This window comes from Dendropsophus ebraccatus, chromosome 10, assembly GCF_027789765.1.
Source record: "Dendropsophus ebraccatus isolate aDenEbr1 chromosome 10, aDenEbr1.pat, whole genome shotgun sequence".
Taxonomy (NCBI): domain Eukaryota; kingdom Metazoa; phylum Chordata; class Amphibia; order Anura; family Hylidae; genus Dendropsophus; species Dendropsophus ebraccatus.
Window position 1 is genome coordinate 70,936,970 of NC_091463.1, and position 23,012 is coordinate 70,959,981.

A 23,012-nucleotide genomic window follows, 5' to 3' on the forward strand; every position below is an offset into this window, starting at 1 on the left:
CAATGGGATTAAAGCGTTCATTCATCACATGCTAATTCCAGAATCATTTCACATTAGTATTGTGCTAGCTCCATTTATTTTCTGTCTCTATTATTTGACAATTAATGCTACCAAAAGCATTGTTAGCACGCTGAGACAGAGAATAGATGTCAGAGAGATGTATAAAGGCGCATTTGTAAGATTCTCTAAGATATTGTAGTTCACCTAGTATTCATATAACCAATCTAAAATCCAAAAAGTGGGAATTGTTACATCAGTTGTTGGAAGGAGCCATGGCAGTAATGTGAGTGCTTGCATCTTCTTCAATGTCACCAGCACTGCATCAGCATACTTTTCGTAGGGGCCGTGCAAAATACTGCAGCTTTATCAAGTGAAGAGGACAATACTGCAGTATCTCCCTTCACTGCTACTAGAATTATGCAGGTAAAAGGACGTTGAAGAGGTTGTGGCACCTGTTAGCCCTTTCCAACATTATATATTGATGGCTTATCTTGAGTATAGGTCGTCAATTGTAAGGTTGGATAACTCCCTTAAAGGGGTATTCCAGTGTACAAAATGTTTCGATATGTTGTTGGGGATGTAGAAAAATTATAAAGAAGCCATACTTACCTACCCTGGGTCTCACAATTCCTGTTCCAGGGACTTCTGATTCCCTGCTGCTCATCTCTTCTCTCCAGTTGCAAATTGAGGAGTTGTAGCAGGACCTGCCTATTCAGACAATCCCTGACTGAGTCAGGACACAGCTACTGCCAATGACTGGCTAAGTGGACAGGTCCGGCCAATCATTGACTGAGGCAGGACACAGCTACTGCCAGTGATTGGCTGAGTGGGCCAGACCTTCTCTGATGAGCGATGGGGGACCAAATGTCCCTGGAAAGTAAGCTGCAGGGAGTAGGACTTCTTTTTTGGCTCCACTGGGAAACACTATGCAAAGTAGCCCACCTCCAGGGAGCCTACTCCATAATGGCACCCATTTAAGCTAGTGTATCTTCCCGTCAGCGTTCAGCCATTTAAAGAGCTTGAAACATGACTGGGTAATATGAGCCAATCTCTCAGGAAGAAAAGGTTACCATCTGTAGCTGTTTTGGGGTTCTTTTCCTATATCAGTACAGAGTAGGGCACAGACGACTTCAACCATGCTCGAGGTTCGCTCTTCTCTAGATGGGACTTACTAGGACTGGGCTTCCATTTTTTGAAGATGCTTTTGCCATAGAAGCTGCATGGTCTACCTGTATGGCCTATACACTCATGACCTATTCCTCTTCAGTAAAAATGTTGTTGAACTAAATAGCTCCATAGAGGTCAGACATGCACAGGATGAGGTGTTCAATCTGGTTTCAGGAAAACTGTTTATATGGAATAGACAAATGAAAAAGTTGTTAAGGGGGGGGGGGGTTATAAGCATTAGAAAAAATATGGCTAATTTCTTCCAAAAACCATGACTGTGTGTGGTACTACAACTCCATTCTTGTCAAAGTAATTAATCTGCAATACCACACATAAACTGAGGACAGGAGTGGCGCTGTTTCTAGGAGAAAGCTGCTATCTTTTTTGTTTTGTTTTCTTATTGCTGGATAAGTAAAATGTGACACACCTATTAATACCTTGTTTTATTACCATGCAGCAAAAAGCTCCTGGAAAAGAATTGTTCAATATGAGCTGCAGTCATCTCAACCTGACCGAGAAAGAATACTTTGGTTTGGAATTCAAGAATAGCACAGGCTACCAAGTAAGTCACTTACAGCTTTCATTTACATTAGTCCTCTATTATTAGGAGCATAATACACATGTCCTGTACTGTCAGCATTGCATTAAAGGGGAAGTCAGGCGAAAATTGTTATTAAAGTATTGTATTGCCCCCCAAAAGTTATAAAAACCCCCAATTTACACTTATTACGGGAAATGCTTATAAAGTGCTTTTTCCCTGCACTTACAACTGCATCAAGGCTTCACTTCCTGGATAAAATGGTGATGTCACTTCCTGGATAACATGGTGATGTCACGACCCGACTCCCAGAGCTGTGCAGGCTGTGGCTGCTGGAGAGGATGATGGCAGAGGGATGCTCAGTGTCCCTCTAGTGCCCTGTGTCCCTCAGTGTCCCTCTGCCATCATCCTCTTCAGCAGCCACAGCCCACACAGCTCTGGGAGTCTGGGCGTGACATCACCATTTTATCCAGAAAGTGACATCACCATGTTATCCAGGAAGTGAAGCCTTGATGCAGTAGTAAGTGCAGGGAAAAAAGCACTTTATAAGCAGTTCCCGCAATAAGTGTATATTGGGGATTTGTATAACTTTTGTGGGGCAATACAATACTTTAATAAAAAAATTTCCCCAGACTTCTTTAATGTTTACCACCATTTAGTACCAATCTACAATACACTGGTATACTGTCATACGGTATTCTGTTGTATACCATCTTATACCCCCAGCATACCCATAGCCTTCAATAGGCAAGATGTAGTCTACCTTTTATTACTTTGATATAAATAAACATTTTATTTGAGGGACAGAAACTGCAGAAGACCACGTTCTACTGTCCCCAAAATAAAATATACACTGATGTAGAACAGAAAAAATGTAACCACAAGCAGCGTACACTGTAATTTTCAGAGTATATTCTGTAATTTTGTGGGACTTAAAAGTGCAGCTGCCTGTCCCAAAGGACATGAGCAGTGAGACTAGCTCTGAGAGGAAGATAAGGATAGAAATGAAGCCCCTTCCCCCTTCTTACACTAGCGTGGCAACTGGCATACTGCGAGTCTGTAGATATTAACATGTCACTGAGCCATATATAGAAAATTGTTATTTCCATCACATGCAAAAAATAAAAAGTAAAAAAAAATCATGTAAACTAAAACGTAATCATTTTTATTGGCTCTAAATTAAAAACTGTCCACAGGATAATAAAAAAAAAGAAGATAGCAAGTATACGATCAATGCTTAAATATAGTACAATCAGTTATGCAACCAGATTGACTCAGTATAGAACGTATTCCAAACGGCTTATAATAGCCAAAAGATAAGGGCAAACAGATTACTCTCCTGGGAAACTCGACTTGTTTCCTCAATCTGGGTTCATCAGGAGACCCATGATATGCAAAAAGGCCTGAAAGTTCATCTAGGTCAGTCATGGGCAACCTTTTGAGCTTGGTGTGTCAGCATTCGGCGAAAAAACGAGTATAACTTGAAGAAACTTTGAGGAAAAAAAAACATAATCTTGCGTTATTTGTAGTTTAAATAACAAAAATACTTAATTGTAATATATAACTGTACTTAATATACCAAAACATAATTATTGTGTGAAGTAAACTAAAAACACACACACTACCCCACCGGACCCCATCCCTCCACATACACTACCCAACCTGACCCCCATCCCTCCCCATACACTACCCTAACTGACCCCCATCCCTCCCCATACACTACCCTACCTGACCCTCATCCTTCCCCATACACTTCCCTGCCTGACCCCCATCCCCCCCCCCACACACACACACACACACACACACACACAATACTCCACCTGGCCCCACCCCACCCCTCCCCACACACACCCACAATACCCCACCTGGCCCCATCCCTCCCCCCCCACACACACACACACAATACCCCACCTGGCCCCATCGCCCCCACACACACAATACCTTACCTGGCCCCATCCCTCCTCACACACACACACACACAATACCCCACCTGGCCCCATCCCACACAAAATACCCCACCTGGCCCCATCCCCCCCCACACACAATACCCTACCTGGCCCCATCCCTCCTCACATACACACACACACACACACACACACAATACCCCACCTGGCCCCATCCCCCCCCACACACACACAATACCCCACCTGGCCCCATCCCCCCCCACACACAATACCCTACCTGGCCCCATCCCTCCTCACATACACACACACACACACACACAATACCCCACCTGGCCCCATCCCCCCCCACACACACACAATACCCCACCTGGCCCCATCCCTCCCCACACACAATACCCGCCTGGCCCCATTACTCCCCACACACTTACACACAATACCCCACCTGGCCCTATCCCTCCCTCCACACACACACACACACACACACACACAATACCCCACCTGGCCCCATCCCTCCCCACACACAATACCCCACCTGGCCCCATCCCTCCCCAGACACTCACACACAATACCCCACCTGGCCCCATCCCTCCCCACACACTCACACACAATACCCCACCTGGCCCCATCCCTTCCCAGACAAAATACCCCACCTGGCCCCATCCCCACACACACAATACCCTACCTGGCCCCATCCCTCCTCACACACACACACACAATACCGCACCTGGCCCCATCCCCCCCACACACAATACCCTACCTGGCCCCATCCCTCCTCACACACGCACACACAATACCCCACCTGGCCCCATCCCCCCCCCCACACACACACAATACCCCACCTGGCCCCATCCCTCCCCACACACAATACCCCACCTGGCCCCATCCCTCCCCACACACTCACACACAATACCCCACCTGGCCCCATCCCTTCCCACACAAAATACCCCACCTGGCCCCATCCCCCCCACACACAATACCCTACCTGGCCCCATCCCTCCTCACACACACACAATACCCCACCTGGCCCCATCTCTCCCCACACACAATACCCCACCTGGCCCCATCCCTTCCCACACAAAATACCCCACCTGGCCCCATCCCCCCCACACACAATACCCCACCTGGCCCCATCCCTCCTCACACACACACAATACCCCACCTGGCCCCATCCCTCCTCACACACACACACACACACACAATACCCCACCTGGCCCCATCCCTCCCCACACACTCACACACAATACCCCACCTGGCCCCATCCCTCCCCACACACAATACCCCACCTAGTCCCATCCCTCCCCACACACACAATACCCAACCTGACCCATCCCCCGACCCCCATCCCTCCTCACACACACTTACAGTCCTGCTGCGGTCCAGGATGCAGGCTGTGGCACCAGGAGCAGGCAGGGCTTGAAGCAGCAGCAGGCGGGGCTGGAAGCAGGAGCAGGCAGGGTTGAAGCACGGCACCGCTCCGGCCGGCCGTGCGCAGCTATTGTGCATACCTATCTGTATGCGGCTGCATGGTGGCCGCGTGTCGTTGACTATGGCTACGCGTGTCATAGGTTTGCCATCAGCGATCTAGGTCAAGGTTGCCTGCACATAAACTAGCTATACATATCAAAATAGTCATGTCAATAAAAGTCACAGTGGACCAGAGTAGCAAAAAATTAGAGGAGTTCCAGCTCATTGGAGCCACTTACGCGATCCCGTTTCCTGGCGATACTTTTGTTCACTGGGAGTTTTATTGTTTTATTGACTTTTAGTGGACCAGAAGATCGGCGCATGCTCCAAGGCCCAAGTAATAAACATAGATTGTAGCCAGTCATGTTCTAATTCTTCCATCACTCTTCTTGCAATTGTTAAGTGTATAGTGCCTTCAAGTGTGTAATCATCAAGATTATTGTATCACTCCGACCATCAAGCCTCTGTATTATTGTATATAAAAGCACAATCCATATATTTTTGTAAGCATTTCCAGTTAGAAAAGATCTTTCATGTCCATTAACCTTTACCTTCTCCTGACCTATTCATTTTAGCTAATATTAGTTTTCTCTGTGAATAACAATCCTGGAGCGTCTTATAGCTCTGCGATGTGCGATACCTCGATTACCTCTGTAAACGTATGAATAAATTGACAGCTAGGTGTTACAGTTTCCCTTGTTAATGTGGTGTGTCCTGACACTTGTGGCTCTGATTTCACATGTTGTCTACCTATGTAACTTCTAATATTATGTTGCATTAAACATCTATCAATTGAACATGTAATTTTACCATTGCAGGTTTGGCTGGAACTTCTAAAACCAATAACTAAGCAGGTGAAAAGTAAGTTATAAAACTGTACACTACTCATATGTTAATACAACATGCTTGTGTAATATATGTGTAAATTATAGAATTCTGTCTGCTAGCAGCTGCCACTAGGGGGAGCTCACTGCATATAAATTGATACAGCTGCCATTAAAGGAAACCAATAAGAGGTATTTAGCATATAACGCTCCAAATAGAGCTGCTAAAGCATTCCCTTACCATAGTGTGTATGCCACTATGGTAACTACCCTAATGGAAGAAGGCACACATTATGGTAAAGGGAACGCTTTAATAGCACTATAAGGAGCTACTAAAAGCATTATATGCAAAATACTCGATTGGTATTGGAATCTAACCTGCTGATAGCCCCCTATAGCTCCCTGGACGATGAGAAAGAAGATATGTGTGTTACCTTCCTCCTCAGCGCCGGTCCTGCACTGTCAGTCGGTGTAAAGACCGCCATGGAGCACCGTTAGATGGATTGCGTGCCCCTTCAAATGATAATCAATGAAGAAGGTGGAACGGATGACATGGCAGTGCTCTTTAGGGTGCTCTGGAGCGGACTTTACCCTGACCAGCACTGAGGAGGAAGGTAAGACACATCCCGCCCTCCTCAGCGTCCATGATTTTCCATGAGGTTCGATTTGTCTAACCTGGGGATAGTTCCCCTTTAAATTCAGTACTTATTGCTCAAATCCATATGGTGTGTTCATATGCTGTTCTGCAGGGGCTGGATGGAGGTGGTGACATCACTCAGGGGGCGGGGTTTGAGCTCAAATAAGACTTCAGTCATGCTTCCTGAGATAACTAATGAGGATGCATTATCTCAGCTCAGAGGGAGGAGCGGAGGGTGAGGACTTGTGAGACAATACTACAGTATTTCAGTATTGCAATGACAGCGGATGTAAGGAAAATGTGTGTATGTGTTTTTCTCTCTATAAATATAATTTTCTTTTTTTTTTTTAGACCCGAAAGAAACAATTTTCAAATTTATGGTAAAATTCTTCCCTGTGGACCCCGGGCAGCTGCGGGGAGAGCTGACAAGGTAATCGCTCCTTCTAGCTATGACTTCCTGTCACTTCACCTAGATAGAAGTAACCTTACACTTTCTATGTTCAGCTCGTATTAAAGGAGTGTATGTGTTTTCCAGAGAGACCTCACCGAATATATTCATTTGTCCTTCTGCAAAGAGATGCCATGTGGCTTTTACTTCTGCCCCTAAACAGTCTATAGACCAATGCTATATATCCTCTTTCTGTATAACTGTAGTGAAGCTATCGCTCCCAGCATGCACTGCTGTCACGCTAAAGTTAGTATATGATCATCAACTGAATTGCTACAGCTTGAGACCAATATCTGTGAGAAATGTTTGTAGTTGCCCTGCTGTATAACTATGAATATATAAGTGGATTGCCCTTAATGGAGTACTTTGGTAAAAAATAAACATACCTTTGTAATTTACCTTCCAGTACTTATCAGCTGCTGTATGTCCTGCAGGAAGTGATGTTTTCTTTCCAGTCTGCTCTCTGCTGCCACCTCTGTCCATGATGGGAACTGTCCAGAGTAGGAGAGGTTTTTTATGGAGATTTTCTACTGCTCTGGACAGTTCCTTTCATGGACAGAGGTGGCAGCAGAGAGCACTGTGTCAGACTGGAAAGAATACACCACTTCCTGCAGCTTCCTACAGCAGCTGATAAGTATGGGAAGACTTAAGATTTTTAAATAACAGTAATTTACAAATCTGTATAACTTTCTGACACCAGTTGAATAGATTTTTTTTTTTTTTAGCTGGAGTACCTCATTAATGCTACATGGTAACATTTATACCTCCACCATCCCATCCCGGACTTGATACTAATATACTAATATTGCTACATTTACAGGTATCTGTTTGCTCTTCAGATTAAAAAGGATTTGGCATCTGGGAAATTACCTTGTAATGATAACAGTTGTGCCTTAATGACTTCTTACATACTTCAGGGTAAGGAATATGCCATTTTTATAGCGAAATCTCTTATAAAAAAATAATCTCTTATGTTACATTAAACAAAGATCATATGCCAGAGGAGATTGGTCAGCCAACCAGAGTACAGAGTCAGCTCCTAGGCTGGTAAAACTGCAAACACAGTTGAGCTCATTCAATTCTTTCAACATTGATGATTTTATCGCGTAAGGATATTAATACTGTTCTTATGGCTGTGTAGGATAAAACGCTGTAAAGGGGACAATACTTACAGATGTTAACGTCTATTGCAGATCTATAATGGGAAGTTTGTGTAATGCATTGAATAAATTTAACTTGTGTTGAAAAAATTTAACTTGTGCATGGACTATTATAGTAGCATTTTAATAATAGTTTTTTCTTTTCTTTCTTTTTTTTTACTGTAGCTGAGTTGGGGGATTATGAGGAAGAAACAGGCAGAAAGCATTTGGAACAGAATCAATATGTGCCAAATCAGGAATATCTAGACAACAAGATTCTCAAGTATTACCAGCGGCACATGTAAGTAGCTGGGTCATTGTAAATTCCCAATAGCATTTGGGGTAAATGGGTGACTATCTAGTCCGTGTGTTTAATGAATGCAGAACTGTCATGTAGTCTTCAAAATGGAGTCATGTGTATAAGCTTTTCTATCCCACTAAAGCCCCTATTACATGGGTCGATCTCCGGGAGCAAGCAAGCATCGACCTGTCAGGTCAGCGCTCACTTGCTCCTCGTTCCCTGCTCAGGGTTGGCACCATTACACGGCTCGCCGACAGCGATCGGGCAAGTCTGGGGGGGGGGGGGGGGGTAGTCTAAAGGACGTCTATTACCCGGGGCAATGCAGTAGATCATTGCTTTTCATGTTGTTTGTCTTTCAACATGTTGCACCCCCCCCCCCCCCAAGTGCACCGATCCGCCCCTTTCCTTGTACTGAATATCATCAGAGCCAGATGGCCGGGGCGCATCGGTGCACTGGGGGCGGTAGTAATAGACTGCTAATAACATGGAATTGGCGCTAAGGATCAAGGTAAGAAAATCCTTCATCCTTAGTGCCCTGAGTTATAGGGACATATCAGCAGGTTATTCTAACCTGCTGATAGTTTCCCTTTAATAAATCTGCCTAAGAAAACCTTCCCCCCTTCTATTATTATAATAATGAAAAAATATTTGAATTTACTTTATCTATTACAGGGGTAAATCTCCAGCAGAATCAGACATGCAGCTCCTGGATATAGCCCGAAAGTTGGACATGTACGGAATACGATCTCATCAGGCGATTGATGGAGAGAATATGCAAATCAACCTCGCAGTGGCTCATATGGGTGTTCTGGTTATACGGGTCAGTGATTAAAAAGAAGTAAAATCACATGCACGTCCAGTGTTAAGCAGTAACGACAAAGGACGTCTCACTTTTATGTCAACGTTTTGGTTTATTCTTTGGTCAGATTCCAAAAATTCCAGGAAGTCGCTGATCCATCTCTGCTTGGGATTCCATAGTGTTAATCTTTATGCTTAGATTCCCTATTGTAGTTGTTTAAACAAAAAGATCTTAGTCTACGTTGGTCCAAATCTAAGTTGGCATCTTTAGAGTTTAGAGCGTGTAACTCTCATTTGAAGAACTGGGCCCTATTACATGGGCCAACGCACGGTTTAAAGGAATGGCTAGGCGAGGCTTTTCCACCTGCACATCTGTAGCATGTGAATATATCCTAATGGTGTCTATTTCTTACCCATTTTTTCTTCTACAGGGAAGCACCAAGATTAATACCTTCAACTGGGCGACTATTAGGAAGCTGAGTTTCAAAAGGAAAAATTTCCTGATTAAACTTCATCAACATATCGATGTGAGTTAAAGGGAATGTCTCATATATGTCCTTTTAGTTCCATGTGGAAGTCAGTAGTAGAACTAGCATGTTGTTCTGTTTTCTAAACCTTGTCTTTTGTGTGTGTAAAAAAAAAAAAAAAAAAAGAGATTCTTCTGGTGGCCATATTGTAGTTTCTTTCTGTATTATCTGTAAACACAGTACAGCATGGTGTGTGCACTTTATGGCTGCTGAAAAGAATGAGAGCAGCAGCCCCATAAAGAATCAATGGATTGTAGGCATGGTGAGCACTCCATTCATTGTGGAGATGATTGGGATCCGAGAAAAGTTTTGATTGGTTGGGGTCGCGCGCTGCTGTGCACATCTCCCCTCTCATTCTCCTGATCGGTGGGGTCTGCAAGAGACTCCCACCAGTCAAAACTTTTCCTTTTTTTTTTCTTCCAATGATAGGTAGACTTTAATGTATTTATCCATATCCTGTCAGATGCTCAGACTGCTATATCCTCCTTACGTTACATTGCAGCTCAATATATTCAGATTGGATCTTTTGTATTAAAAAAGCTCAGCCAGAAAGTCTCTGCAGCGAGACTAGAATAAGTATAAACTGCAAGCCTATAAAGAAGCAGATGAAAGCTATCACTTCACTGGCACTCTCTTCATGTCTGTTGTCACCTCCTCAATTTAATTGTCTTCTGACACAATTATGTCGTTTATAGACCTTGTGTAAAGACACTTTAGAGTTCACTATGGTGAGTCGAGATGCCTGTAAAGCTTTCTGGAAGACTTGCGTCGAGTATCACGCCTTCTTCCGACTATCTGAAGAGCCCAAATGTAAGCCCAAGCCGTTCCTCTGCAGCAAAGGCTCAAACTTCAGATACAGGTAATAGAAACATTGTGTATAGTTACTAAAAAGTTTAAAAAAAAAGAAAAATTGGCAGCACTTCTATGTCTCTGTTCACACTGCAGGTTGCACGCTGTATGTACAAACGAACAAAAAAAAAAAATAGTGTAACAGCAACCCACAGGTGCAAGCTCTTACCCCATATACTGCCCCTGGTATACACACGATAAAAACCTGCACTGTAGATAATTAAAAAATGAGGATCTTGGCAAAATATTTGATCAAACAGAGTGTACCATGTCACCACATTAGGTGTCCTTAGAGACATGGTCCCTACTCTAACATTCCCACACTAGCAATGGCCTCTCCTGGGCTGAACAAGCCTAAAACTGGGCAGATAGGAGCCAAATGATTTCTTTTTATAGCACCCTTGGGAGAATAATTTGGATCCTATCTGCCCAGTTGTAGGCTTATTTAGCCCAGGAGAGGCCATTGCTAGTGTAAAAAAATGCTAGAGTAGGGACCATGTCTCTAAGCACACCTAACATGGTGACATGGCACACTCTGATCAAATAGTTTGCTAAGATCCTCTTTTTTTTTTAAATCTACAGAGCAGGTTTTTATTGTGTGTACATACAAAAGTTTATACGGAAGTGCTTGCACCTGTAGGTTGCTGTTGCACTTTCATCTTATCGTTATACATTCATAACGTGGACCTGTAACAGAGTATCACTACCAAATAGATGGACATATAGGTGAGAGGCGATAACAAATAGGGCTACCACACTTCTAAAAGTCCAAGGATTTCTCCATGAAAAGGAATTGGTATTTTAAAATTTCTATAGTTAACCAAGATAGGTCTCCTGAAATGTCAAGAATTATTAGAGGCTTATATCTAATAATAATAATGCAGGCAATGATTCTGATTAGATACAGTTGTATAGTCATAGAAGTCGTCACCACTATAAGACGAGTTTGTAATAAACACTATTCCTCTGTGTCAGGGAAAGGGGAACCCTCCAGCTGTTGTAAAACAACAGTTCCAATCAAAGCTAAAGCTTTGGCTGTCCAGCTGGAGGGCCAGGGGGTTCCCCATTCTTGCTCTACTTTGTAAAATTTAAATATCTTCCTAATATTATATGCATTTCCTCTCCTTGATTTTCCTTAGTGGGAGAACCCAGAAGCAGCTGCTTGATTCCTGGACTAAAGGAAAAGCCAAGAATCTTCCTTTTGAAAGGTAACGTGCTGCATCTGAGGCCTCATGCACACGTCCATGTCGGTTTTTGCTGTTAGGAAATCCTGATCAGGAGCTTCAGGAAACCATCAGGAGTGCTTTCAGTATTTCCTGATCTGGTAAAAAAAAAATATATTGCAGCATTTGAAATTCTGGAAATGTTCCCGATGCATATCCTGAAAGCTTCCATAATTCACTCCCTTAGACTTCTATGGGGCATCCATGCCAAAAATAGAATAGGCACTATAATTTACTTACCTTCAGAAATAATCGTGAAAGGCGGCTGTGCCCAATATAACCCAATGGGTCAGGAAATCTAGATAGATTAGGGGCCTGATACATGTATATTGGGTCACTGGTTATTGCACTTTACAACATAACCTCCTATTGTAATTACAGAAAACACTTACAGGCAAACCTCCATGAAAGACAATGCAGATCCTCCCCCGACCTCCTGACCGAATTGGCAAAACAGGTAATGCATCTCTAAAATTTATGCAGCTCAATTGATATTGTCATGGCACAATCAGACAAAAAATTGTCTACAGATTTCATATTATAACAGGACTATATCTATGTCATATAAATATTATGTACTGTGTAATAGAGAATGACTGAAGGGATACTAATTCTTGGTTTGTCTTGCAGCCCAATGACTTGCGTCTGGTCTATACCAGCAGACCATGCTCTAGAAGCGTCAATAGTGTGGGCTGGGAGCCACTTATGGATAGGAATCGAAGAAACTCAGCTATTGAGGTCAACTTTCCATCACAAATGGAACACTCCAAACCAGAGGAGAAGGAACAAGTATCTTTGCAACAATCAAAAAGCAGTTCTTCATTCCCTGGGTGTAGTTATGGTGACATAGCTAGTGGGATATCTCAACGGCGTTCACACAGGAGACCATTGTCTTGTTATGAAGAAACTAACCATTTTTCTGGGAATTGGAAAAGTTCTTCTGAAGGCAGCATGAGGGAAGCAGTTCCTATATCACCAAGGACATACATTGATATGGGTGCTGGGCCCTCTTCAGCAAGACACAAGATCAGCAGAGGTCCCCCTAACATATACTGTTATACAGATGGCATATCACCTATACCTGCTCAAACCTCAGCTGTAGTTGAAGAAATTATACGACTTACTAGCCAGTCTAAGCTATTTCCAGGAAGATCAGCAGACAGAAGTCCAAGTGCCAGAAGATTAAAGGAATATCATCAACCAGTTTATCCCCGGACCAGTTGCAAAGGTAGTTCAGAAATGGGATCCCAGGCAGACACTCAAAGGTCAAGAGTGGAAGATGATCAAGAACCCAATCCTAAGAGATCTTGGAGTCATTCAGACATGAAATCCGAATGTTTTCCTCGTGGTTCAGAATTCAGACCTTTAGGTCATTACCCTATACTAAGCAGAACATCTAGTGTCTCAAGGAACCCACTACCTCACCAGCTTACCCCATTACCGCTTCCACCTCCACCATTACCACCGCCGCCACCTCCTCCATCAACTTCAAAGAAAGGTCCACAAGTCACAGAAAGATATGTATATAGTGGGACCGAATCGAGTGACTCGGAATCAGAAATCATAAATCCATATTACTATGCTGTATTTGGCAAAAATATTAGACATCCGATGGCGAGAGTAAGATTGTCCTCGGGTAGCCTACAGCTAGAAGACGAGGAAGAGAGCCCTTTAAATAACCGTGCATGGGAAAGCAGGAAACCCAAACAAGAATGGAAACATTTCCACACTTAATTGTGTCCACTTATAAACACAATTTTACAATTTATACATGGATCTATATAACTTGGTATCTACCTTGCTTTCACTGTATTAACAGCCAGTATTATAGTCAAGAGCTGCATTACCCATTCTGCCAGTCATCCATAGAACAACACCCATAGCAGTATAGCCGAGTTCCTTAAAAGGTTCCCCCCTCCCCCCACACCCCACTGTTCCCTGACAGATAATGTCGGAAGAGAAGAGTCAGGCATGTTGGATTTCAACTACCCAACCCTTTTAATTGCTGGCGAGATAAGCTGACATCAGAGCAGTCAGGCAGCGGGTTACTTCTCTCTCCATAGACAACACATGTGTATGGACAAAGCAGAAGAGATAGCTGTCTAACATTTGTGCTGTCAAGAATTGCTAAAAGTGTTTGGGGCACTGGATTTTAAAGGGTTTTGCAGCATTTAATTTTATTTTTTTTTACATATTGCTGCCCGGTTGGTAAACATAATAAACATGTTACGCTTACCTCTCTGTGCTCCTCCGGTGTCCCCCACTGACTGCAGCTCATTGACAGCCCACTTAGCCAATCACTGGAGAGCTATTGGGATTGGATAACCAGGCATCACGTCCCAGCAGCTAATAGGCTTCAGGCCTGAAGTGCCTGCAGCCTATAAATGAATGATGGAGCAGAGAGCCAACAGGTATATATCAAATGTGCAGCATCTAAGCTTTTGGATAGTGTGGAGAACTGCACATAGAGTAAGGGGGGGGGGGGGGTGACAATATCTCTTTATTATATAACATTTACTTTTGTTTTGAGGGGAGACAAGTCACCAGCAGAGGTATGTGGCAGTGACTTACCTTCCTTGCTACATTAAAAACAATAGCCCGTTTGGATGCATGTGTAAGGAGTGTAAAGGGAGATAGTTGTTAGCTATCTAATATATATATATATATCTATATCACCAGTTTTAGTGCATCAAATTTCAGCAGCAGTTACTATATACTATAGGCTGTAACCCAGGATCATCAAGGATAAGCAATACCACAGCCTTTGTTCCTACTGTACATTCACTTACCTCTCCAAGCTCCAACATAAGCATACAATGAAAGTTTAAAAAAAAACAAACAAAAAAAAAAGCTCTCCATGCTCCCCGGTGTTGTTGTAGCTTCCCCCCACTCACCGCAGCCACCACTGGCAGAACTGAAGCAGTCTCTGTAGTGACTGGCCGCGGCACTGTCCGTCTCGGGTGGTGATTGGCTGAGTAGTCTATCCCTTCAGAGATGGCTTCAGCAGTGGCTATGGTGTGCGGGGAGAAGCTAGGACGACACCGGGGAATGTGAATAGGTAAAGGATATACTTTATTATTTAGTTTATACGGCAAGGGCTACATGGACATTGCTAATGATGCCCTTGCTTCACGATCATCAAGCTGTCTAATAGGCTCGCTTACATTACATCAGCAGGTACTTTTTATATACATTAAACAATATGTAAACAGCAAAATGGTGCCCTAATGTGGACATATACTTTACATCTAATATATGCAGCTATACTCAGAACAGAGAATCCAAACAGTGCATTTATATGGTTGTCCCTTACAACTATGATCAAACTTTTTATCTATAATGGTTTTGCCATATTTAAGTTATCCAGAGAATCTCCTATACGTATCATTCTACCTTGGATAAAGTTTCTTCATAAGTTATTGTGAATAAAATGGTGTTTTGTAAACCCTTAATTAATTTATAAATTAACTATTTTCATCTGCGGTTATTACATGGAAATTACCTGAAGTATTTATCTCCACAGTAAATTTGACTTCCATTTACTAAACCTAAAGAGGTTTTCCAGCAATAGAGTGGCAGTACAAAAAAACAAAAAAAACAGTGTATACTCACCTGCCCTGATCACCAAGGCTATTTCTACAGCTTGAGGTCCCAGTCGTAAAGGCCCACTCAGTCAGTTCCTGGCAACGTTTAAAAGAGTACTCCTCTTAAAGTTTAACCCTGTTTAATCCCCACCAATAATCTAAGCCTGTTTGTAATAGGTTTGTGTTACATGAACTGGACCGTTTGTCTGCAGCGCATCCTGACTCCCACTCCAAAGCTGCAGAAAATCCTCACTTCCTGGTCCACTCTGTCTCCACTCCTCTGTCCTTCCCCTCCCTTCTGAGACCAAAGTCACATGATCTATCTCTTCTGTTGCCAGGTAAGCTGTAACACCTCTTCTGTAACCCTGCCCACTACTGACAATCATACCAATCAGTGAGTACCTGGCCAAGGGGCAGGAAAGCAACAGAACAGTGACAACTTTTCTATGCTGTATAGGGGAAGGGAAACAGTTGTTTCATCTTCTGATCTCTTTCTAATCTATCTAGATATATTTTGCTTATAGTGTAAAGCAGACGCAGACTGAGCCAGCAATGGACAGACCCTACAAGATGAGGGGATTTCTTTGCTGTGAAATGTAGTTTCCTGGCCGGTGCCATCTTGCATATATAGACTGGCTTCTGAGAAAATGGCCAAACTTTGTATTTTTGTAGGTTTTACTCTATTAAGTATTTGGTATAAAGAATCATGATACTAAACTTGGTTTTGGAACTCAAAATTCTGGTGTTATGACATCCCTACTACATATTTGTGATGGGTAGTTTGTGAATGATCAGTTCAAAATGAAATTATCTTCATAGTAAACTATATGATTTAGTTACTTTCCTGGCAAAGATTAGTTTATCATGAACTACAGCCAGAGGGCGACAGAGTTCAGCACAGCAGCTCCAGCTCGGTCATACTGCTATATGCTTTTCAGCCCCTCATGCTGGAAAATGAAAGTAATGAAAGACAGTATATCTCAGAATATTCTAATTTAATAAAGAAAATAAAAACTATTAAACTGCATTGGCTCCAAATCCAAGTGTATTAAAGAAGATCTGTTTCTAGTGACTTATCAGAATGCCAGAACCAGGGACATAATGAACTATATGAACCAATCTTCTGAACTGTTCCTTTAAATGAACTAGTTCATAGTGAACTAGATTTCCCATCACTGCTACATATACTCAAATATCCTGCATTAGTGCATAGCTATTTAGACCAATAAACCCAGCATTTGGGTTCCCCATGATGGTTAGTAAAAAAAAAAAAAATAGTATGGAACAGTGTGAGGGCGGGTTCACTACAGAATCGGTGCGGATAAGTTCCAGCAGATTCCGTTGCTCATACTCGCCTGTGCCATAGACACCATTCTATGGCCGAGCAGATTCCACCTTCCGTCGAAACTACTGACATGTCAATTCTTTCAGCAGACGGCAGAAACAGCACAGCCATAGAATGGTGGCTATGGCACAGGCAGAATCCATCAGGTTCAACCTAGGGAAACCCTACTGCAATGATGGCTAACCTTGACACTCCAGCTGTTGCAAAACTACAACTCCCATCATGCCTGAATAACCAAAGATATGGCTTTGACTGCCCTGACATGATGGGAGTTGTATTTTTGCAACAGCTAGAGTGTCAAGGTTAGCCATCACTGCCCTACTGTGTTAATCCAGGGTGAAGACAAAAACCTATTAGTCAGATGACAATTGCCCCACCACAGAGAAAATTCCCTCCCAACTCCAATGGCAATCAGAATAATCCCTGGATCGACGTCCTATCACATGTAATCTAATGCCCATAACCTGCAATATTATATTGTTCAAGAAAAGCATCAAAGCCTCCCTTGAACTTATTTAATGAATCGGCCATGACAACATCATGTGGCAGAGAGTTCCACCAGTCTTACCGCTCGTACAGTGAAGAACCTGCGTCGATGCGGATTGTAAAATCTTCTTTCCTCTAGGCGTAGAGGATGCCCCCTTGTCTTGGTTACAGATCTAGGAGTAAAGAGACCACTAAATAGATCTCTGTACTGTCCATTCATATATTTGCACATTGTCGCCAGATTGCCCCTAAAACATCTTTTTTCTAGCGTAAATAACCCCAAGCTTGATAACCTGTCTTGGTACTGTAACCCACCCATTCCCTTAATGACCTTTGTTGCCCTCCTCTGCACCCGCTCCAGCTCAGCTGTGTCCTTCTTATATACCGGTGCCCAAAACTGTACACAGTATTCCATATGTGGTCTGACCAGTGATTCATAAAGAGGCAAAACTATGTTCTCATCTTTAGCATCTATACCTCTTTTGATGCATCCCATTATTTTATTTGTCTTGGCAGCTGCTGCCTGGCACTGATCACTAAAGTTAAGTTTACTGTCCACCAATATCCCCAGGTCCTTTTCGGAAGCAGTTTTACCCAGTGTTTTATTATTTAGCACATAACTGTACTTATGTTTACAGCCCAAATGCATAACCTTACATTTATCCACATTAAACTTCATTTGCCATTACACCGCCCAAGCCTCCAGCTTCTCCAAATCACTCTGTAATATTATCATCCTCTGTGCTGATTACTTTACCCAGTTTAGTATCATCTGCAAAAATAGAAATTCTACTCTGTAGCCACTCTAAGAGATTAATAATAAAAATATTAAAAAGTGGACCCAACACAGACCAGTGTTGAACCCCACTAGTAACTAAAACCCAATCTGAATATGTTCCATCAATGACCAACCTCTGTTTTCTATCACACAACCAGTTACTTACCCATTTGCATGTTTTCCCCTAGTCCCAGCATCCTCATTTTATAGACCAACCTTTCATACGCAAAAGTATCAAATGCTGAGCCGGTATCCAAGATCTACTGAATGTGTTTTAAGGCCCTATTCCACAGAACGATTATCGTTCGTATTCGGCCGCTATGGACGATAATCGTCCCGTGGAATAGAGTGCAACGATCAGCCGACATCGTTCATGTCGGCTGATCGTTGCAGTCGCTTGTTTTTCAACATGTTAAAAAACAAGCGACTGATATAGCAGCGATCTGCTGCAGTCGCTCCGTTGAATAGGAGCGTCGGCTGCAGACGCTGCTATATCCTATGGGCTGCCCGGACGATCAGATCACCCGGGCAGCCCCCCCGCAGCTCCCCGCCGTCCCCTCCCTGCAGCCGCGTTGAATAGCAGCGGCAGCGAGCGGGGAACGAGGAGCAAACGAGCGCTGATAGCGCTCGTTTGCTCCTCTGACGACCCGTGGAATAGGGGCTTTAGGTTGTGTTCACAAATTGTGTTTACTTTGTGTTATTGATGCGTGCAGGTGTCGCCCACTGACTGCAGAGCTTCCACTTGAGACTCATCTCAGGAGTGACTGCCTGCTTAGCCAACCACTGACTAAAGGCCCTATTCCACCAACAGATCTGACAACAGATTATCTGCCAAAGATTTGAAGCCAAACCCAGGAGTGGATTTGAAAAGAGGAGAAATCCAGTCTTTCCTTTATGACCTGTTCTCAGTTTATAGTCTGTTCCTAGGTTTGGCTTCAAATCTTTGGCAGATAATCTGTCGTCAGATCCGTTGGTGGAATAGGGCCTTCATTCCATTAACACAGAAAGATTATCTGACAGATTATCTGCCAAAGATTTAAAGCCAAAGCCAGAAACAGACTATAAACAGAGATCAGGTCATAAAGGAAAGCCAGAGATTTCTCCTCTTTTCAAATCCATTCCTGGCTTTGGCTTCAAATCTTTGGCAGATAATCTGTCAGATAATCTTTCTGTGCAAATGGATCCTTAGACAGGACAGCCCTGTGACCAGTGATTGGCTTCAACTTTCACCCAAACATGGCTGAATGCACAAGCATCAAAACGCTCAGCACTTGACCCCACAGATCGAAATCCACATGGTGGTCACAAACTTTGGACCTGTACAACCAATCCAATTTGGGGAATGGCACATTAAGATAATTAAGAAAATCTGCTGTGTCTGAATGTGGCTCTAATCCCCTTTATGTATGCAGTAAATAAAGACACAAATGATCAGAATTTAAATATTTATTCTTAAACCATTTAAAATCCCCTGAAATATTGAAATAAGCTTACTCTATTAACAGATTTACAAGAGTAATAACTACGAAGGATATATGGGTACCACTGTTTTTTGTCCATTTTTTTTTTTACTTTATTTCTATCTGTGAAGTTCTTATAAAGCTTTCTGATTGACCATATTTACAACTTTTACTGCTTATATATTTATAAAAATATTTTATTTTTTTAACGATAACATTGTTTTCAAAAACTATTTTCAGACTTTCTCAAGATATAAATTTGAAGTGAGTTTAGTTAGAGCAAAAAAAGAAAAAGAAAAAAAAAACACAACAGAAATGGTTCCTTAAAATTAAAAACAAGAACAAGGAAATTAAAAAGAGAACTCAATTGTGTAGGCACCACTGAAAATGTTGCTCATTCCTTGGCATTAGCCAGTAATATAGCCAGTTTTCAAGTGTCCCCTTTAAAGCAGGAGTTATGTTGTGGGGCAACTATCTACCCTGCAGTGGAAATAAGCATGCTGCAATTTGAAGCAATTTAATATATTACATTTATGGGGCTTTCAAAGCTGCATCAAAGTCCATTTGATCAACCAATGGCTGTGGTAGAAAAGTGAAGCACAAGTAACAGTGCTGCACTCTGTTAGCAGATGGACATGTTTTTATGGGCTCACTGGCTGCTACAGAATACACCACTGTTTCTCTATGCATGCTTATATATGCACCTGGAGATCAACACTGCATAAGGGCCTATTGCAGTCTGACCCAATATATTTATATATACAAGGCAACGGTCCCAGCACCTGATCAGGATAAGGCTTACGCTACATGGTTGAAAATGCAGGAGAAGGCCACGTGGCATAATTGGCAAAAAAAAAAAATATATATATATATTTGCACGTGGCTATTAAGACATTGTGCTGCCAGTTCTTCACAACAAAAGTAGTACATACGCTGCCAGCTGAATCATCCCTACGGGAGGCTACATAACAATTACTTGACACTGCAGCATGCTCATTTGCATCAGATACTGGCGGTCACATCCCCTTAAACAACCACTGTCTAGCTCCTTATAAAATCCAAAAACACTGCAATGGCAATTGGATAAAATGTGTCGGTCACGCACCGATTACATTTTATAGATTTGGCAGATAGTCTGTATGGTGCGTGAGAGACTGGCCGTACACCACAGAGTAGAGGAGGAGGAGGATTGTGCAGGCCAATGTCTCTGGCACATGTGGGTATGAGCCCCTTCAACATTAAAACAAAAAACAAATCTGGGCTCAAATCATAAAACGCACACCAACAGATCATAATATTATAATAGTAACACCACATATTATAATATTATAATTACACCACCTTCAAAAGAAAACAGAAACGTTGAAGTACATGCAGAAGCAATATATATATATATGTATATATGTACATGGGATGACAGGAGGACACCCCATCAAGCAGTACCATAAATAAACTTCTATTCCATTTACAGTTCTGCCGGTTGTTTGGAAAGGTTTTTTTCTCTATTTTATACTGCCAACCATCAAGTCTTTTCCCTGGTCGTGTCTGAAAGAATCTCTATAACTTAGTTACTTGTATATTAAATGGTAAATACAGATTTAAAATACACTTTCACAGGAGTATAAATACATCATGGTGCTGTTTTGCATGAAGAGTCTGGAAAAGAGGGAAAAAAAACCAAAATGGAATATATTACATGGGAGATCTGATGTTTGGGGATGCTGGTGCAAACCATTGTCTCTGTACTTTGCCTGTGCAGGTGGAGCGGGCTTTATGATTTCACGTGATACGTAAAGGCCCAGCTTTTCCTGCAGTAGCGTTTAGGTTATTACATTATTTTCTTTCAACAAGTCAACCCTCTAGCAAAAAAAAAAAAAAAAAGCCTACATGGCATTGCTGCAATGCAAAGCAGGCGTCTAGATGCAAAAACTTAACATTAGACATACTCTGTCTACAAGAAAAATATATATTGCTTCAATTCTCCTTGAAGAAAATAAAAGCTACATAAAAGACCTTACAAATGGGAGAGCACTATGTCAAGTCTGAGCCAAGTCACCATTTACCTGCGATACTGCTGCTGTGTTGTGCTGGAGATAAAACCAGAACACCAATAGGTTGGAAGAATATATATAATAAAAAAAAAGCTTAAAAAAAAGACAATCCACTGTCAACTCTTACGTGTTAGATCTATTCAATCAGAGGTCCATAGTTGGGCTCTAACGCCATACATTTCAGTCTAGTCACTGTAAGTGTATGGCCCCCTCTTTCTAAATACCAGACCAGGTCAGGAGGTGGACCTACTTATCTTTAGAAAAGTTTGGGGTCGTACAGCTATGACCTCTGAAATCGATTTTATCCTTCAGGACGTCTGACTGACATAACAGTTATATATGGCAGCACCCTTTTTAGGGTACTACAGTGTGGTGGACAAATATTGAGCAGCAGATTCACATTCACCTTTGACGCCTTTAAGGGCATGGATGTGAACGTTTCCAGCAAGTAGATAACATTTAGAAGCAACTCTGGACATAAACACAGCAGAGAGGCTATATTTCTTCAGCAGTGCAGTGATATGTTTTTCTGTTTTATGAAAAATGTACCTGCAACGTGCACACAGTGGAACCAGCCATTTCTTTAAGTGGATGTCCACCCTTGAGATCATTATTTTTTAAATTACTCAAAATTGTGTGGATTTTCTTTTGGTCAGTGCACTTTCTGTCCTGATACAGAGCTCCAAAAACTGTAGGACTTCTACTGATCACAAAAACAGAGGGCACTTCTACCCCCGATGAAAGGAGGAGCAGCGTGCATACATGGCTATTGCGCCATTTACAGGATTTCTGAAAAGCTGACTATTTTGTGATCAGTGGGGATCCTAGGACTCCATTACTCATCATAAAACATGGTAATTAGGGCTTAACTCCTTAAAAAGCTCAGTATGCAGTTAGTTCGTACGTGTCCTATGGTGTCAGCAATAAACATGTTACCTTCTAAATCTATGTGGATATAGGGGAGATGGACATAATGACATAAAAGGTGGAGATCCGCTGTAAGCTAATGCCAATATTTAGGGAACAGCCTAAAAACTACTATCTATAGGTCAATGATACCCTGATGTTTGTACACACAAGCTGAGCTCATGTGGACTGTCTCTACATTGGCAGCTTCCACCATTATCAGGAGACAAGTACACCACAAGTGCCAATTGTTCTATCATAGGCTGGAATACAGACAGAACTGACCATGACATGGATATCTAAAAGGCTTTATGGCCCACTGGTCTTGTATGTTATGGCATGGACAAATCCTTGCTGTATAGTAGCTCCATTGTGCCTCAATGAAGCAGAACTGCTCCATGTCACATAGTGTAGCCACTTCTCATCCCATCCCATATTACCTTATCAAAAGATGGCAACAATCAAGTCATACTAACAAAAAAAACAAAAACAAAAAACAAAAACACAAGGACCAGTAGATTTCAGTGTACAGTGCAACACAACCACCACAAACATACTGTCATCACCTGCACAGGTTACTAAC

At 42.3% G+C, this 23,012-nt stretch overlaps 1 protein-coding gene across 1 annotated transcript; it reads left to right on the forward strand.

The window, feature by feature from the left end:
• The first annotated feature begins 1,618 nt into the window (after positions 1-1,618).
• On the forward strand, positions 1,619-13,553 carry FRMD7 (FERM domain containing 7). Its single transcript, XM_069944011.1, has 11 exons — positions 1,619-1,729; positions 5,892-5,934; positions 6,886-6,964; positions 7,803-7,900; positions 8,308-8,422; positions 9,095-9,242; positions 9,652-9,747; positions 10,443-10,606; positions 11,736-11,804; positions 12,201-12,276; positions 12,450-13,553. The coding sequence occupies exons 1-11, from the start codon at positions 1,619-1,621 to the stop codon at positions 13,551-13,553; spliced, it is 2,103 nt and encodes a 700-aa protein (XP_069800112.1).
• The last annotated feature ends 9,459 nt before the right edge of the window (positions 13,554-23,012 follow it).

Excerpts from the sequence above, each read along its gene's own strand:
- FRMD7 (XM_069944011.1), top strand. The coding sequence starts at position 1,619 with ATGCAGCAAAAAGCTCCTGGAAAAGAATTGTTCAATATGAGCTGCAGT. Across the intron at positions 1,730-5,891 it reads AGAATAGCACAGGCTACCAA|GTTTGGCTGGAACTTCTAAA; the intron begins GTAAGTCACTTA and ends TTACCATTGCAG. Across the intron at positions 7,901-8,307 it reads GACTTCTTACATACTTCAGG|CTGAGTTGGGGGATTATGAG; the intron begins GTAAGGAATATG and ends TTTTTACTGTAG.